General features: G+C 45.0%; 1 protein-coding gene across 1 annotated transcript in view; it reads left to right on the top strand.

Moving 5' to 3' along the window:
* Nucleotides 1-17,939, top strand: part of TNKS (tankyrase) — a 498,734-nt gene that overhangs the window by 369,378 nt on the left and 111,417 nt on the right. Inside the window, exons 17-18 of the mRNA XM_033915990.1 lie at nt 9,450-9,559; nt 17,283-17,471. Of these exons, the coding sequence (XP_033771881.1) occupies nt 9,450-9,559; nt 17,283-17,471 (299 nt within the window). The remainder of the gene's footprint in view (nt 1-9,449; nt 9,560-17,282; nt 17,472-17,939) is intronic.

Raw genomic sequence — 17,939 nt, 5'->3', positions numbered from 1 at the left:
AAAGGTCGGTTATTATTCGGGGAGGATTTAGATAAGTTGGTGAAGGATTTTGGTGATACCAAAAAACAGCGATTGCAGGAGGACAGACCTAGGCCGCCTTTGAAAACCTCGGTTGCAAGACCTCGCTTCCGGGATGTTAAGAGATATAGACCGGGTATGCCGTCCTTTCAACCCTCTTCCGGTTCCTTCGCGAATTCGAGACCTAGATTTCCACAAAGGAGTTCCTTTCGTGCAGCAAAACCCCAGCCAGTTCAACCAGCCCGCCGGGCTCCAGCAAATTGCAATCCCCAATAACGGGGTCTCGGCTCCCTCCGCCATTCCCTTGGGGGGGCGGCTGTCTGCCTTTCTGGCGGAGTGGGCCAAGATAACGTCGGATCAGTGGGTTTTGGACATTATTCGAGACGGTTACAAGTTAGAGTTTTCCTCTCCCGTCGCAGATTCTTTCTTGGTCTCCCCGTGCAATGGAGTGGCCAAAAGAGACTCGGTACGCCTAACTCTTCGGGTGCTTCTGGAGCTGGGGGCTGTGGTGCCGGTTCCCCCGGAGGAGATGGGGCTCGGCAGATATTCCATTTACTTCATTGTGCCCAAGAAGGGGGGGTCAGTAAGACCGGTGCTGGATCTCAAGCGGGTCAACCGATTTCTCAGGGTTCGACATTTCCGTATGGAGACGGTTCGTTCAGTAATTGCGGCGGTTCAGCCAGGGGAGTTTCTCACGTCCCTAGATCTCAAAGAGGCTTACCTCCATATACCCATATGGCCTCCGCATCAGAGATTTCTTCGGTTTGTGATCCTAGGCCAACATTATCAGTTTCGGGCGATGCCCTTTGGTCTCGCCACGGCTCCACGCACCTTTTTGAAGGTGATGGTAGTGGTGGCCGCGTTTCTGCGCAGAGAGGGGATTCGAGTGCACCCTTACTTGGACAACTGGCTGATCTGCGCTTCTTCCAGGCAGGAGAGTCTTTCGGTTACTCAGAGAGTGATCTCTTTCCTTCAGTCCTTGGGGTGGATCATCAACTTTCCCAAGAGCTCTCTGTCCCCGTCCCAGTCATTGGAACATCTGGGAGTGAGGTTCGACACTTGTCTGGGGAAAGTGTTTCTGCCCCGGGACCGGGGAGAGAAGTTGCAGTCTCAGGTTCGTCTGCTTCTCCAGTCACCCAGGCCTCGAGTTTGGGATTATGTGCAGGTTTGGGCTCGATGGTGGCGGCTCTGGAGGTGGTGCCTTGGGCTCGGTTCCACATGAGGCCGTTGCAGAAGTCTCTTCTTTCCCAGTGGTCCCCGGTGTCTCAGGACTACAATCGCCGTCTCCAGTGGTGTCATCAGGCATCCCGCAGCATGCAGTGGTGGCTCAGCGAGGTCCATCTGTTCGGGGGCATGCCGCTTGCGACGCTGGATTGGGTCGTGATTACGACGGATGCCAGTCTTCTGGGCTGGGGAGCCCAGTGTCTGCAGGCCTCGGCGCAGGGAATTTGGTCCCAGGAGGAGGCCCAGTGGTCGATCAATATGCTGGAGTTGAGGGCGATCAGGCTTGCGCTTCTGGTGTTTCAGTCCATGGTTCAGGACCGTTCGACCAGGGTCTTTTCGGACAGTGTCACGGCGGTGGCGTATATCAATCGCCAGGGGGGTACCTGGAGTCCTCAGTTGGCCGACGAGGCGATGGTTCTGTTTCGATGGGCGGAGGTGCATGTTCCTCTTCTTTCGGCGGCACACATTGCGAGTCACGAAAACGTTCAGGCGGACTTTCTCAGCAGAAATCTTCTCGATCCAGGCGAATGGGAGCTGTCCGCTCGGGCGTTCGATCTGCTGGTCCTGCGGTGGGGTCTTCCGGAGATGGATCTCATGGCCTCGTACTGCAATGCAAAGCTTCCTCGATTCTTCAGCAGACGCAAGGAACAGGAGTCGGAGGGGGTGGATGCGTTAGCCCTTCTGTGGCCTCCGGGTTGCCTTCTTTATGTATTTCCTCCTTGGCCGATGATAGGTCGGGTGTTGCACCGCATCTCTCTCTTTCAGGGCAGGGTGATCCTCGTGGCTCCGGATTGGCCGCGTCGGCCGTGGTACGTGGACCTGATTCAGCTGTCGGCGGGCGATTGGCTGACGTTCCCAGTGACTCCGGACTTACTGACTCAGGGTCCAATCTCCATGGAAGATCCATCCCACTTTGGTCTTACGGCCTGGCTCTTGAACGGTCGCGGCTGAGGTGCTGGGGTTATTCGGAACAGGTTATTTCCACTCTTCTTCAAGCCAAAAAGATTTCTACATCTGCCTCCTATGCTAGAGTATGGAGAGTTTTTGAGTCTTGGTGTAGGGGGCAGGGTGTTTCGCCCTTCCAGGCGTCTCTGTCGGCTATTTTTTCCTTTCTGCAGGAGGGCGAAGCTAAAGGGTTGGCCTATAATTCCCTGAAGGTTCAGGTGGCGGCCATTGCTTGTTACAGAGGCCGGGAATCTCGTTCGGCGCTCGCGTCGCAACCTGATGTGGTTCGATTCCTTAAGGGGGTTCACCAAATTCGGCCTCCTGTAAAACGAACCTGTCCCGCGTGGAGTCTTAAACTTGTCCTTGGGGGATTGGTGGCGGCACCTTTTGAGCCTTTGTCTACTGCTACTCTGAAAGATGTCACATTGAAAACGGTGTTTTTGGTGGCTATGGCTTCAGCCAGACGGGTGTCGGAGTTGCAGGCGCTGTCTTGCAGGGATCCTTTTTTGCATATTTCGGATGCTGGGGTGTCTGTTCGGACGGTGCCGTCCTTTCTGCCTAAGGTGGTTTCTTCCTTTCATGTGAACCAGTGTTTATTCCTCCCGGCTTTTCGGCGGGAGGATTGGGGGGAGCGCTTCTCGTCGTTGCATTTCCTGGATGTGCACAGGATTGTTCTGCATTATTTGGGGGTGACTAACGACTTTCGTCGGTCGGACCACCTGTTCGTGTTGTTCGCGGGCAAGAACAAAGGTATGGCGGCATCTAAGGCTTCCATTGCTCGTTAGGTCAAAGAAACGATTGCTTCGGCTTATTTGATAGCGGGGAAGCGGTTGCCGGAGCAACTTCGTGCTCATTCGACTCGAGCGCTGGCTACGTCTTGGGCGGAGTCCGGAGGGTTTTCCTTAAAGGAGATTTGCCGCGCGGCTACTTGGTCTTCTGGGAATACCTTTTCGAAACATTACCGGTTGGATGTGGCGGCCCGTGCGGAGGCTGGTTTTGGCGCTTCGGTTATTGCGGAGGCGGCGTTAGCTTCCCACCCAGTTTGAGTTTTGCTTTGCTACATCCCACTAGTCTCTGGATTCATCTGCTACTGTGCTAAGGAAGGAAAAATTATGTTCTTACCTGTTAATTTTCTTTCCTTTAGGAGCAGCACATGAATCCAGAGCCCCACCCTTTCTGTGGCCGATCTGTTGGTATTCTGTGTGCTGTGTTTCAGTTGGGTTATTGTTGGTAGTTGTGTTCTGTAGTTTACTATTTGAGATTCGCTACTGGAAAGAAGTTTTTTGGATGCTCATTCTCCTATCTTTGGATGCTTGGGCAAGGAGCATAACTGAATGGACAGGAGGAATACCAGTCTATAAGACCACCTGTTAATCAGTTTCTCTATCTCCACCTGCTGCTCGATGTGAGCTATCCCCACTAGTCTCTGGATTCATCTGCTGCTCCTAAAGGAAAGAAAATTAACAGGTAAGAACATAATTTTTCCTTACATGTATGTTTATATGTTTATTTATATGTTATGTGCATAATAGGCTCCTGAGGCAAGCCATAGAGGCCGAAACACGTACGTGTCGAGCCATCGCACAAGACTTTGTGATTTGTGGAATAAAATTGCACACCAACAATATTTCTGATCTCCGCTGTGTTTGTTGGTTTCTCACATAGAAACATGATGACAGATAAAGGCCAATTAGCCCATCCAGTCTGCCCATCCGCAGCATCCACTATCTCCCCCTCTTCCTAAGGGATCTAAGGTGCCTGTCCCATGCTTTCTTGAATTCAGACATAGTCTTTGACTCCACCACCTCTACCAGAAGCCTGTTCCACGCATCTACCACCCTTTCTGTAAAAAAGCATTTTCTTAGATTACTCCTGAGCCTATCACCTCTTAACTTTATCCTACACGCTCTCTTTCCGAAGCTTCCTTTCAAATGAAAAAGACTCGCCTTATGAGCATTTATGCCATCTAGGTATTTACGTCTCTATCATATCTCGCCTCTCCCGCCTTTCCTCCAAAGTATGCACATTGAGATCTTCAAGTCTTTCCCCATACACCTTATGACAAAGACCATCGACCATTTTACTAGCCTTCCTCTGGACTGACTCCATTCTATATCTTTTTGAAGGTGTGGTCTCCAGAATTGTACACAATATTCTAAATGAGGTCTCACCAGAGTCTTATACAGGTACATCAATACCTCCTTTTATTTACTGGCCATGCCTCTCCCTATGCACACTAGCATCCTTCTAGCTTTTGCTGTAATCTTAACATGTTTGGCCACCTTAAAATCATCACATACTATCATATCCAAGTCCTGCTCCTCTTTCGTGCACCAAAGTTATTTACCCCCTAAACTGTTCCATTCCTTCAGGTTTTTGTAGCCCAAATGCATGACCTTACATTTCTTAGCATTAAATCTTAGCTGCCAAATTTCAGACCATTCTTCAAGCTTCTCTAGGTTCTTCCTCATGTTATTTACACCATCAGCAGTGTCTATCGCCATGTGTAGACAAGCATGGCTTAGAATCTCTGACCTTGATGTCAATGCACAAGATTGCCTTTCTAATATTCCCTGCATAGGAGATGATTTATTTGGAGACCATATAGAAAAGGCAACACAAAAGTTTAAAAAACATGAGAATCGCATGACTACCTTATCCTCTTCCAAGTCAACCTGGGTTTAGGCACCCAGGATGTATTCCAACATATCCAGATGCTCTACTTATTATATCAAGTGTAAATGTATACAACCTTCTACATCCTCTTGAACTCCCATTCAGAAACTTCCCAGGCAACAAATATTGCAAAAGCCTTGGTCACTACCTCAGTCCAAACAACAGTTTTTTTGACTCTGTACTAGAGAGCCTAGTCAGTGTTTTCTAATCTTTTCCTCAGACTCTCCCCGTAGGAGGTCGACTCGCTCACTTTTATCATCGATGGATCCTGATAATATCAGATCACTGAGTCCTTCAAGTGGCAAGACAGGACTATGCTCTTTGTTTACAGAAAAGATTTCCATACCATCCTCCAAGAGAGTCATGTTTCAACTCCTATCAGAAGACCCTCCTTCATCAGAAGCTCTCATCCCTCCTCAAGATCAATGCCATAGAATAAGTACCTCTGCAGGAGAAGAGCTGAGAATTCTACTCAAAGTTTTTCCTCATACTATAGAAGACTAAAGGTCTCTGTCCAATTCTTGACCTTTGCATTTTCAACAAACTTGATGAAGAAGAAATTTTCCATGGTCTCTCTGGGAACCCTATTACCACTGATGGAGAAGAAAGACTGGCTCTGCTCTCCAGGCCTCAAGGAGGCCTACACACATATTTCGATCCTCCCACCCCACAGGAAATATGTTCGCTTTCAAGTGGGAACACGCCACTTTCAGTACTGGATGCTTCCATTAGGACTGGCATCAACACCCAGAATATTCACAAAATGCTTAATAATAGTAGCTGTATTTCTTCATTTACACAGCTTTCATATGTTCCCTTATCTAGATGATTGGTTGATCAATGCTCCAATGTCTCAGCAAACCCAACAACCCATGATTTCAATAGTTCATCTTCTAGAACTTCTCGGATTTGCAGCCAATTACAAGAAATCCCATCTCCAGCCCACTCAAACTCTGGAGTTCATTGGAGCAGTTCTGGACACAGCTCAAGCTTATGCCTTTCTTTTACAACACAGACTCAACACTGATCCAAATCTACCAGAAAGTCTCCTCTCTCCAGCTCATTACTGCACACAAATAATGCATATTCCAGTTCATTACTGCACACAAAATAATAAGTGTACTTGGCCACATGGCATCTACAGTGCATATGACTCCATTTGCCTGTCTACTTCTCAAGTTACCTCAGTGGACACTCTTGACCCAATGGTCTCATGCTATGGGACCGATATTCCAACAATTACAAGTAACTTCAAGCCTTCATCAATCTCTTCAGTGGTGGTTATCACTGGCTAATCTTTCCAGGGACCTTCTTTTCCATACTCTGTCACATCAAGAAACACTAACAATGAATGCTTCCATGTTGCTCAGCTCATCTCGACTGCCTCCATACTCAAGGCAGGTGGTCCATACTAGAGAAAGTTCTCCAAATCAATCTCCTAGAGCTTGGAGTAATGCGCTTTACACATTTCAAGATCAAATCCTCATTCATGTAGTCCTCATTCGAACAGACAACAAGGTAGCTACATGAATAAACAGGGAGGTGCAAGGTCTCACTTACTTTGCCAAGAAGTGATCCAGATCTAGTTCTGGGTGATTTCTTGCAACATATTTTTAAAGTAAAATGTCTTAGTGGACAGGTTGAGCAGACTCCTGAATGGTGAATGGTCACTCTACTCAGTCTTGTTGCATCAGATATTCTCAGAATGGGGGATCCCAGAAGTGGACCTTTTGCATCCCCCCACAACCAGAAACTTCCAACCTTCTGTTCCAGAATCTACACTCCAGATCGACTGACGTCAGATACTTTTTTCCTTGACTGTGAGGACAAATTTCTTTATGCTTTCCATTCAGTTCTTTAAAGGGCTGTACCTACAAGAAATTCCTTGATAGAACATTATCATTCCAAGCAGGCAAATGGGACAAATGTTTAACCAACTTCATCTCAAATGCACTTTCTTAGCAAACTTTTAGGAAGTCAATCAAAACTTATCTCTTTAACAAATTACTCTGACCCCATTTCAATCTTGATGTATTTCCAAAACACTTCCAGATAAAGTTGACTAAACTTAACATGCTAATGTAATTTCAAAAGGTTTCTGTAATATCGCTGTTTGTATACAGTCTCTTCCTTTGTAAACTGCTTTGAACTGTTCATGGTATTGCGATATATAAAAATAAAATTATTATTATTATTACTTAGACTCCACCAAGAACAAGCCACCATGATTCTCATAGCACCTCAGTGGCCACATCAACCATGGTTCCCTCTCCTCCTGCAACTCAGCAAAAGGGAACCCAGCACACGTCAAATCTTTCCAACCATGCTGACACAGAGCAAGGGTTCTCTCCTCCATCCCAATCTATGTTCTATCTCTCTCCCAACAAGTAGATGCTTTCCCACGAAGGTGGGAGTTTCCATATGCACAGTCCTATCCTTTTTATTGAAGGTCATTTTGGTGATTCAAGTCGATCAAAGAAGTAAGATTACCAGCATTCCAGACCACAAGATCAAAGAAAAAGGATCAGACTCTGAGAAAGCTGGATGCAAGGAGAGTTCTCCTATGTTATCAACAGGTCACCACTGAATTCTGACTGTCTGACCATCTGTTTGTGCTCACCAATCAGGCTAGATGCGGAAGACCAGCGTCCTAGGCTACCTGTTCAAGATGGATTTGCAGGGCCATCTTGTGAGCTTATATTGCCTGTGGCAAGCAATTGCAGATCTCCTTGGAAGCGCATTCGACAAGAAGCATGGCTTCTTTGTGAGTGGAAGCTTGGGCGATTTCACCCAAGGAGATTTCTGGGCAGCAATCTGGTCCGGACCACATACATTTTCCAAGTTCTATAGAGTGGACCTGGCATCAAGGGAGGACACCATATTTTGATCCTCAGTGTTATGAGTAGACGAAGAGGTCCCACCCTAGATTTCTGGGACTGCTTTTGTACATCCCTACTGTCCAGAATGACACATCTATTGCAGTAGAAAAAGCGATTAGGTTCTTACCTTGCTAATATCTTTTCTAGTAGATAGGCAAGTCATTCTGCTGTGGACCGCCAGAAGAGCTAACAAATCAATTTGAGAAGAGATCAAACTGGCTATGTCACTCAGCCCAAATGATGAAGTTATGACCAAAATAAGACAAAGATCATTGGAGAAGGACATTATGTCTGGGAAGATTGAAGGAACCAGGCGAAGAGGGTGGCCTGCAATCAGATGGCTGGACATGTTGAAAACAACCATTGGGATGATACGGGAGGATTTTACTAGACTAGTACATAGCTGATCTCTTTTTAGATCTGTAATTTATCAAATTGCTAGGACTCAAACATGAGTCGATGACACCTATCTAAGACTCTAATCTCTCTTTCTGCCAGTCTTGTAAGCATGATATGATCCACAGTCTAGAAGGCTGATGAGAAATCCATCAACACTAGTGTCACAGCTTCTGTGGAGATTGTTAAGAAGAGATAAAAGCAGACTGGCAATGGGCTAGCCAGTTACTTTAATTTAGCCAGTCAATGAGCTGAATGAAGACTCCCTGGTGCCAGAAAAGGGATGTTAGAAATTAATCTTGTCCCAAGTCAAAGGAGCTCTTTTTATTAATTAATTATGTATGTAACTATCTGTAAACCATTTTGGAACAAAACGGTATAGAAATTTTAAAAATAAATAAATAATAAATATGCTTAATTTTTAGGCATTAAAGTATTCCCTAAAGATATATAAACTGCAACTTCCCTACATGTAATCCTCAAATCTCCACCCTTCCTTCAATTTCTCCTCAAAGCCTCTACTATGTATCCAACCCCTAAATTGTAACTTCCTGGAAATGTCCAGCTATCTTCTAATGTAATCCGCTTAGAACTGCAAGGTACAGGCGGAATAGAAGTCACTAATGTAATGTAATATATCTTGTATGCTTGTATGTGAACTAGTATTTGTACTGAAATTATAGCATCTACAGTTGTACTAGAGCAGTAGTGTAAGACTTGTATACCCTCTGTTTTTAGAGTTGTACATGATATAAATTTAGTGCAGGAAGGTTGAAAAGGAACAACCACTGGAAATTGTAACCAGTAGATAAAACAGATCAGTGCTAGGTCCTGAAGAGCGATGCAGCTGGCATAATACAGAATGGGAATTGAATGCCACCGGGGTTTGGCCCTGCAAGGAGAAAGTACACACTGAGAACTGAAGCGGCCTATAGAGAGACTTGTACCTAGATAGAAAACAGGTGTGAAAACACCCCCAGGATTGGCAGTATAAAGGTGATGAATACCACCACTTCAATATGCATGCCTTTTGTATTTGTTACTTCTTGAGATTGGGTGGCTCTGTATAGAAGCCCCTATGTGCCATTTGCCTCACAATTCCATGCTTCCAGATTGCTTAGAAAATCTTGAAACAATAAATACACTGGGATCGTAATTTTTTGGCAAAGATGTTTTACATTTTTCCAAAACCTGTTGGGAAAAAAGCAATATACATATCTAGTCAAAATCATATTATCCATATATTTCCAGAATGTCGCCATGTTTTTTTCTAAAGTAGTTTCTGATACTCTTTTGTTTTCTGCCTTACAGCAGGTTACAACAACCTGGAGGTAGCAGAGTACCTGTTGGAACATGGTGCTGACGTTAATGCTCAAGACAAAGGAGGTCTAATTCCTTTGCATAATGCAGCTTCTTATGGGGTAAGCCCCAATAATATATTTAATGACCTGTTTAAAAATAACTGTACCATTTTCGAGTGATCTGGTGGCCATATCAGCTGTGGAGAGGAATATTGTAATGTGGACTTGTGCGTTTACCTATTTATTTGGGTTTATTAACCACCTTTATGAAGAGATTCACCCAAGGTGGTATATAGCAAGTACAGTTCAACATAAAACTTAAAATTTTGTTCACAGCATAACAGTAATAAAAAGACCAGATATAAACATAAATATAATGAATGAGAGAAACTCAAAATCAGCTAATTAAAACATAATAATAGGACTACCATGCAAAAGACAAGATATAATGGTACTAAAAATAGCCATAAAAACAACAGTATTAGCAATTCACTTCATAGCAGTGCAACAGGAAATGAGATGGAAGTAAAAACTATACAAAAAATGAGATTGCCATGGAATGGTAGCTGGAAAGCAGTAAACACAAACACTCACAGTCTAAGCAACAAAAATCAGGATCTGTAAAATTGGTAGTCCATAATTCTATTTATGATGATTAGAAAAAGCATTTTCCAAAGAGTCCAATGTCTGGCTTCTCTGCCTGGAGGAGCAAAAGTGTAAGATTGTGAGCTGGGTGAACGCTTGAGGCCAGATTCCACAACTAATAAATGTTGCTGAAGTTGATTTTTGCCAAATCCTGGACACTTATGAATTCTATACATTCGGTCTCTTAATCAAAAAACATAGACATCCAAAAAGCATCTTAAATTGGCACTTGGATGTCCAAATGCTGATACTCCAAACTGCCTTTCTGGATATCTAGTGAGATGTCCCAGCCTCTGTGCATCCAGAGCACGAGATAGGCTTGGTGGAGGCGTTTTATGGGCAGGCTTTGGGCATACCTAAGGGCGGGTTAGACTTGGACGTCTTGCGGTGATAATCAAACATTTGCAAGACATCCTGGATGGAACTTAGGTACTATACCTCTTTTAGAAGTGCCTGCCACAAAGTTGCCCAAACTGACCAGATGACCACTGCATGCATCAAGGTAAGACACCCCACACTCCCCCAGTGCTTACTGACCCCCTTCCACCACACAAAAATGAGAACAAAAAGGTACATAGCTCTAGTACCTGAAGATTGGAGGGTGGCCAATATTACGCCAATTTTTAAAAGGATTCCAGGGGAGATCCGGGAAATTACAGACCAGTAAGCTTGTCCTCAGTGCCGAGCAAAATAGTGGAAACCATTATAAAAAATAAAATTGTGGAACATGTAAACAAACATGATTTAATGAGACAGTCAGCAATAGGATGAATTATTTTTTCACTCAGAGAATAGTTAAGCTCTGGAACGCATTGACAGAGGATGTGGTAAGAGTGGTTAATGTAGCTAGTTTTAAAAAAGGTTTGGACAAATTCCTAGAGGAAATGTCCATAGTCTGTTATTGAGACAGACATGGGGGAAACCACTGCTGCCCTGGATCGGTAGCATGGAATGCTGCTACTATTTGGGTTTTTGCCAGGTACTTGTGACTTGGATTGGCCTCCATGAAGACAGGACACTGGACTAGATGAACCATTTGTCTGACCCAGTAAGGCTATTCTTATGTCTGTAAAACAGCATCTGTTATGAGGAAGCCTAGTAGAGCTGCACATAGGTGTCTTAAGTAGCCTGGTGGGTGGGCTAATGAACCATAGAGAGGAGAATCTAGGCCCATAAGCCACTCTAACCACTACATTTATGGTAGAATGTGTGAGCCCACCCAAACCCCACTATATTGTCATATAGATGCCACCTGCAGCCATAAGTGCTATTGGGGTGGTACACAGGTGGGTATAGTAGCTTTTAGGGGGGAAGGGGTTGAGGGGCTCACCATAAATTATAAGAGGGTTATGGTGAGCTGGCACCCTTTATGTAAAGTTCACCGCAGTGCCCTCTAAGGTGTTCCATTGCTCTGTTGGGATGTCTATGTTGCTAGTCTATTACTATGCTGGCCCCTCCTATGTCCAAATGGTCTGCATTTGGATTTTTAAAACATGGATGTTTTTCTGATTGAAAATGAGGTATAAAGTTAGACGTCCTAGTGACCAAGACATCTAAGTAAATGATTTTCAAAAAAATAGTTATATTTGGACATCCAGCAGTTTGCCATTCGAAAATGGCCATTTCTGTTCCTCCAACTTTGGATGTCCAGCTGGAAACATCCAAGTTTGACATAGATGATTTTTTTTCAAAAATGCCCCTTTTTGTCTATCTTTTTAGGAGCTACCTGCACTGATGGGAGATTCTCCTAGTTCTTAAATAAAGTACCTTTCTTGACTCTATGCAAAGGAACCTTAATGTAATTGTTTGATGGTTCTTCAAAGTTAAGAAGTTCAGATAGTTCAGAGTGAGGCTTCTCTTTTTCCATTTTGATTGGCAAAACTTACCCAATTTGCCTTAAAAAGCCAGTAAAAGATAAACTTTCTGATGAAGGCTTGCTTTATTGAGGAGGAGGGGAAGGATCAGATGGCATAAAGTAAGATTCTTCTGCTGAGTGTTCTGGAAAGTCCTCATCTGAATGCTTAGAGATACAGTGTTCCCCCGCTCATTTGCGAATTGCGGACTCGCTCATTCACTGACTGCCTCTTCCTGTAGTAATGTTGGGCTACACCAATCAGGAGCTGCGTGTCAAAGCAGTTCCTGATTGGTGTAGCCCGACTTTACTACAGGAAGAGACGGTCGGAGCAGACCACGAGTGATTTTCTTCACCCGCCGGCGTTTCAGCTGCCCTCTCCAGCCTTTTGACAGGCAAAAAACTACATTTGCGGTTTTTCAAAATTCACAGGGGCTCCTGGAACGTAACCCCTGCAAATTTCGGGGGAGTACTATATCTGAGTTAGATCTCAAAGTGCTCTCTGCTAGGCGAGACAGGGGGTGAGCATTGAGAGGCGTGTCGATTGCATCTAGATACATTGAGATGAAGGTTGATAGACTGAGGCAGGAGATAACTCCTCTACCAGTGATGATGTATGCATCAAGTGGGTGCGTGCCAACTCCAATGCTCAACAATGAGGAGAAGTGTGTGACCTTGTCCTCGATCAACACTTCGATGCTTCCTTGGGCTGGGCTGAAGCTGGCATGGAAGCCTTTAAAGCCTGTGAAGACTGCAATAACCCCAATTCTCTTGTCTGAGTATAGCCCAGATCTCCTCCTGGAGAAGAGAGTGCTGGTACCAGAAGAGACCTAGGCATATAGAAGCAGTCTGCTTTATTGGTTGTCGAGGCATACCTTAGAAGGAGACATGATCTGGATGGAAAGAGAATGTCCTTACATCGATGCATGGAGGAAGTCCATGCTTGGGAGGATGCAGTGGTATGCCTAAAAGGGGAAGAATGTTTGTGCTTAGCTTTCTTGTGTGCCACGTGCCCTGATGCTCAAGGCATAGATGAAGATAGTGTAGAGTTCTGCCTCTGTAAGAAGCCTGATGCTCTGGACCTGGTGCTGATGCGCGTGCCACCAATGCTGATGACTGAGTCATAGAATGCTGAGTGTCAGGGTCAGAGTTCCGAGCCATGCTCAATGTAGATGTCGATGTGGTACTGAAAAGTTTTTCAAACTGAAGTTTTTGTGCTTTGAGTGACCCTTTTTGCATTCAGAGGCAGAGGACACAGCTAATGTCCTGATGTTCAGGACCCAGACACTGGAAACACCAATTATGTGGATCAGAGCCTGAAATGGTCCAATTACATCATGAACATTTCTTAGACATTCAGGCCCAGATTCTCTAAAAGTGCGTCCCGATTTTAGGCAGCTGTAGGCGTCCTACAGCTGTCTAATCAGCCAATCGGGATGCACGTTTTTTAAAAAAACAAAATGCTCCCCAGGCAGGCCGCCTATATTGAAGGCGAGGCCCTGATTCTGTATAGGACGCCCGGGAGAGGCGTCCTATTCAGAATCGGCCTAAACTAAACCCCGATTCTGTAACCGGCGTCCATGTTACAGACGCGGGTTAGAGAATCGGGTTAGATTAGACACGGCCCGCTACACTTATCGCGGCAAGGAATCTCTCTGCCGCTATAAGTATAGCGGGCCGCGGCCTGTCCGATCGGATGCCCCCCCCCCGACACTACCGACCGACCGCCCCCCCCGACACTACCGACCGCCCCCCCCGACACTACTGATGCTGGCAGGAGAGTGTCCAATCCCTCCTGCCCGAAGACGGCACCCCCCCCTCCTGCCCGAAGACGGCACATTCCCCCCCTCCTGCCCGAAGACTGAACACCACCACCCCCCGGCGCTACCGATGCTGGCAGGAGAGTGCCCAATCCCTCCTGCCCGAAGACGGCACATCCCCCCCTCCTGCCCGAAGACGGCACACCACCCCCCGGCGCTAACAACCCCCAAATTAACCTGTTCTTCGGGCCAGACGGTTCTTTCCCGTCTAGCCGGTAAGCCCGCCTCGTCGAAATGAGGCGGGCTCGCCCCTTCCCGGCCCATCCCGCCGAAGCCTAAGGCCTGATTGGCCCAGGCTCTAGAAGCCTGGACCAATCAGGCCTTAGGCATAGCGGGTCCGCCCATCCCCACTTGGCCAATCAGACCTTAGATTTAGTGGGGATAGGCGGACCCGCTATGCCTAAGGCCTGATTGGTCCAGGCTTCTAGAGCCTGGGCCAATCAGGCCTTAGGCTTCGGCGGGATGGGCCGGGAAGGGGCGAGCCCGCCTCATTTCGACGAGGCGGGCTTACCGGCTAGACGGGAAAGAACCGTCTGGCCTGAAGAACAGGTTAGTTTGGGGGTTGTTAGCGCCGGGGGGTGGTGCGCCGTCTTCGGGCAGGAGGGGGGGGGGTGCGCCGTCTTCGGGCAGGAGGGATTGGACACTCTCCTGCCAGCATCAGTAGTGTCGGGGGGGGCGGTCGGTAGTGTCGGGGGGGGCGGTCGGTCGGTAGTGTCGGGGTGGGAGGGAGATCGGTAATGTCGGGGGGGGGGGGGGCGGCGGCATCCGATCGGACAGGCCGCGGCCCGCTATACTTATAGCGGCAGAGAGATCCCTTGCCGCGATAAGTATAGCAGCTGCATCTACTTACAATGTAGACCAGCATTTTGCTGGCCTACATTTTTAAGGTTTATTCCTCTACTAGGGAGACGCGTAGGGCCACCTAGGTTCGCCTAAGGCCCTTAGGCGAGCTTAGGCGTCTTGCGGGTCTCCCTAGGCTCCCGGAGGTGCCTTCAGGCCTGCCTGGGGAGCATTTTTTTTTTTAAACGTGCATCCCAATTGGCTGATTAGACAGCTGTAAGACGCCTACAGCTGCCTAAAATCGGGACGCACTTTTTGAGAATCTGGGCCTCAGTACCCTCTTTGACATGGAGGGGGAAACGGCCTACATGAAATCAAAGGGCTCAATGGCCCGGGGAACTTGAGTAACTAGGACACCGAAAACAATCAAAGCTTCCAGGGGTAAAAAGGGCCTGAAGGCAAAAAAAATGAAAAATTGTCAAAAATGAGCCAAAGTCAGGTAAAATACTGGAACACAATAAAAGCAGTGAGTTATGGGAAAAATAAGTATGAGAAGGCACAAAATAAAGATAAAAGCTTTATGTGTTGGAAAAAAGAACTGAAGACACAGATTCTCAGCTGTGCAGAAAACAAAGAACTGATGGTCCCACGAGCTGATGTCAGGGGGAAAGGCCCCAGCACACATGCAGTATGGGCACTGCCAAAAAATTTAAAGTGATAGTGCAGTTTTTAGTGTCTATACTGGGTTCCGTTGATGACATCACCCACATGTCCTCAGAGAATAAAAGCTTCATTAAATCTTCATTAGGCTTTGAAGTTTTAGTGGATTTAATCTAGTTTAGAAAAAGAAGCATGGAATATTATATAAAGTCAACCTGTAGCAGTAATACACTTAAGAACATAAGAATAGCCTTACTGAATCAGACCAATGGTCCATCTAGCCCAGAATCCCGCTTTCATGGTGGCCAATCCAAGTCACAAGAACCTGGCAAAACCCCAAATAGTAGCAGCATTCCATGCCACCAATCCAGGGCAAGCAGTGACTTCTCCCGTGTCTGTCTCAAAAGCAGTTTATGGACTTTTCCTCCAGGAACTTGTCCAAACTTTTTTTAAAACTCTTATCACATTCTCTGGCAATGTATTCCAGAGCTTAACTATTCTCTGAGTGAAAAAATATTTCCTCCTATTTGTTTTAAAAGTATTACTCTAACTTCATCGAGAGGACACTTGATGAAATTATAGAGTAATACACTTTAATTTGTTGTTCACATTTTTGTAAATGTGTGACAGTTTAGAATAAATTGTCAAGAAATACACTTTAAGGTTGTTACTTCCTTAGAAACATAGCTCACATACTGTCCATTTAGAGACTGTTAGTATATTTGGGTTATATATTTTTAACATAGTTACATTATCCATTTAAGTACATTTAACATATGAAATGAATCAATTCTGATTGTAAAACAATTGTTTATATTCATTAGTTTTTAATTTACTCCTTACTCTTGTTGCTTTTCTATAGGGATTGTTCCATGGCAAATCAACTATCTTGCCATTTCAGAAATTGATAATAATCTACCAGAATGGAGACCAATATATAAGTTGATTCAGTGGGTTTTGAGATTTCAGTTTATTATCCAAGGGGGGGGGGGGGGTTAGTCAGCCCAGGCTGTGACTGACTGAAAGTTTGGGTATCTTTTAGGTCTTAATAACTTTGCCAATTTGAGAATTTTTCTTGTACTTTCTAATGATGTAAAGCTCATTTTTATACTACCCATCCTACGTGATGAAAATTGCCTCTGAAGTGGACTCACAGAGCATGACAATTTTCATTGAGCTATAGCAGGAAAACTATAGCTTCCAGCTGCACAAAATTAACACATAGTGCTCATTTTAACCAGTACTACTAATAGATAAAACATTAAAGCTTTTTCTTTAATATTTTTGACACAGTGGTTTGCTGAAAGTGGCATTTTCTTACACGAGATTTTTTAAAAAATCCCATTTTTGACAATTAATATTTCAGAAACCATGTGTTCCTGCTCAAAATGGGTTGCCATTTCTGAATCTATACAAAATTATAAGTGGTGCAAATTTCATAACTGTAGGATATTTAATGGCAAAGTTTTTAAGACCTTAAAGGAGGCCAAACTTTCAGTCAGCTGCAAACTATGCCAAACCTCCCCCCCCCACCTCTACTGGATAAAAAAACAATGTCCTGAAAACCATTGACATTTGAAGTCTGAAATTTTGCAGTTTTTCATCTTATATATTGTTCTTCATTCTGGTGGTAGGTTATTATCATTTTATAAAATGGTGAGGTGTGGAGGTTTACAAATTTTTTTGAATCAATATGGAATGATCCATAGGTAACTTATTTTTTGATGGGCCATTTATTTCAGGAGCCATTTTGATTGGGTGCCGTGTGTGTGTTTGTATATGTGTATAAAAACAATATACTTAAAAGGGTCATGGATTTGATATGCTGCTTTTCTGCTAGTACAATCAAAGCAGTTTACATATACTATATGCAGGCACTTTTTCTGTCCCTAGTGGGTTCACAACCTAAGTTACGTACGTGGGGTTAACAGAGGGTTAAGTAACTTGCCTAGGGTCGCAAGGAGCTGCAGTGAGAATCAAGCCAGGGTCCCAAGATTTTCAGCCCATTGCACCATCAGGTTGCAGTGGAAATTATTATACAGTTAAGTGTTATATATCTTCATTAACACTAATATTTATTTTCCAGCATGTGGACATAGCAGCATTGTTGATAAAATACAACACATGTGTGAATGCTACGGATAAATGGGCATTTACTCCATTACATGAAGCAGCCCAAAAAGGAAGGACACAGTTATGTGCGCTACTCTTGGCGCATGGAGCAGATCCAACAATGAAGAACCAAGAAGGTCAAACTCCTTTAGATCTATCCACAGTAAGTCCTACACAGGAAAACCTCTGTGTCTTAAATGCACATATGCATCCTTCATTTTAGGAACTTTGGGATATACCACATGTATTATTGCTTTGCATAGTAACATAGTAAATGACGGCAGATAAAGACCCGCATGGTCCATCCAGTCTGCCCAAACTGATTCAATTTAAATTTTTTTCTTCTTAGCTATTTCTGGGCAAGAATCCAAAGCTCTACCTGGTACTGTGCTTGGGTTTCAACTGCTGAAGTCAAATCTCACCCCAGCCCATCTACACCCTCCCAGCCATTGAAGCCCTCCCCAGCCCATCCTCAATCAAAAGGCCATATACAGTCACATACTGTGCAAGTCTGCCCAATACTGGCCTTAGTTCAATATTTACCATTATTTTCTGATTCTAGATCCTCTATTTATCCCACACTTCTTTGAACTCCGTCACCATTTTCCTCTTCACCACCACTCTCGGGGGC

The sequence above is a fragment of the Geotrypetes seraphini genome, chromosome 1, assembly GCF_902459505.1.
Source record: "Geotrypetes seraphini chromosome 1, aGeoSer1.1, whole genome shotgun sequence".
In the NCBI taxonomy this organism is placed as follows: Eukaryota; Metazoa; Chordata; class Amphibia; order Gymnophiona; family Dermophiidae; genus Geotrypetes; species Geotrypetes seraphini.
This window is presented reverse-complemented; position numbering and strand designations above follow the sequence as displayed.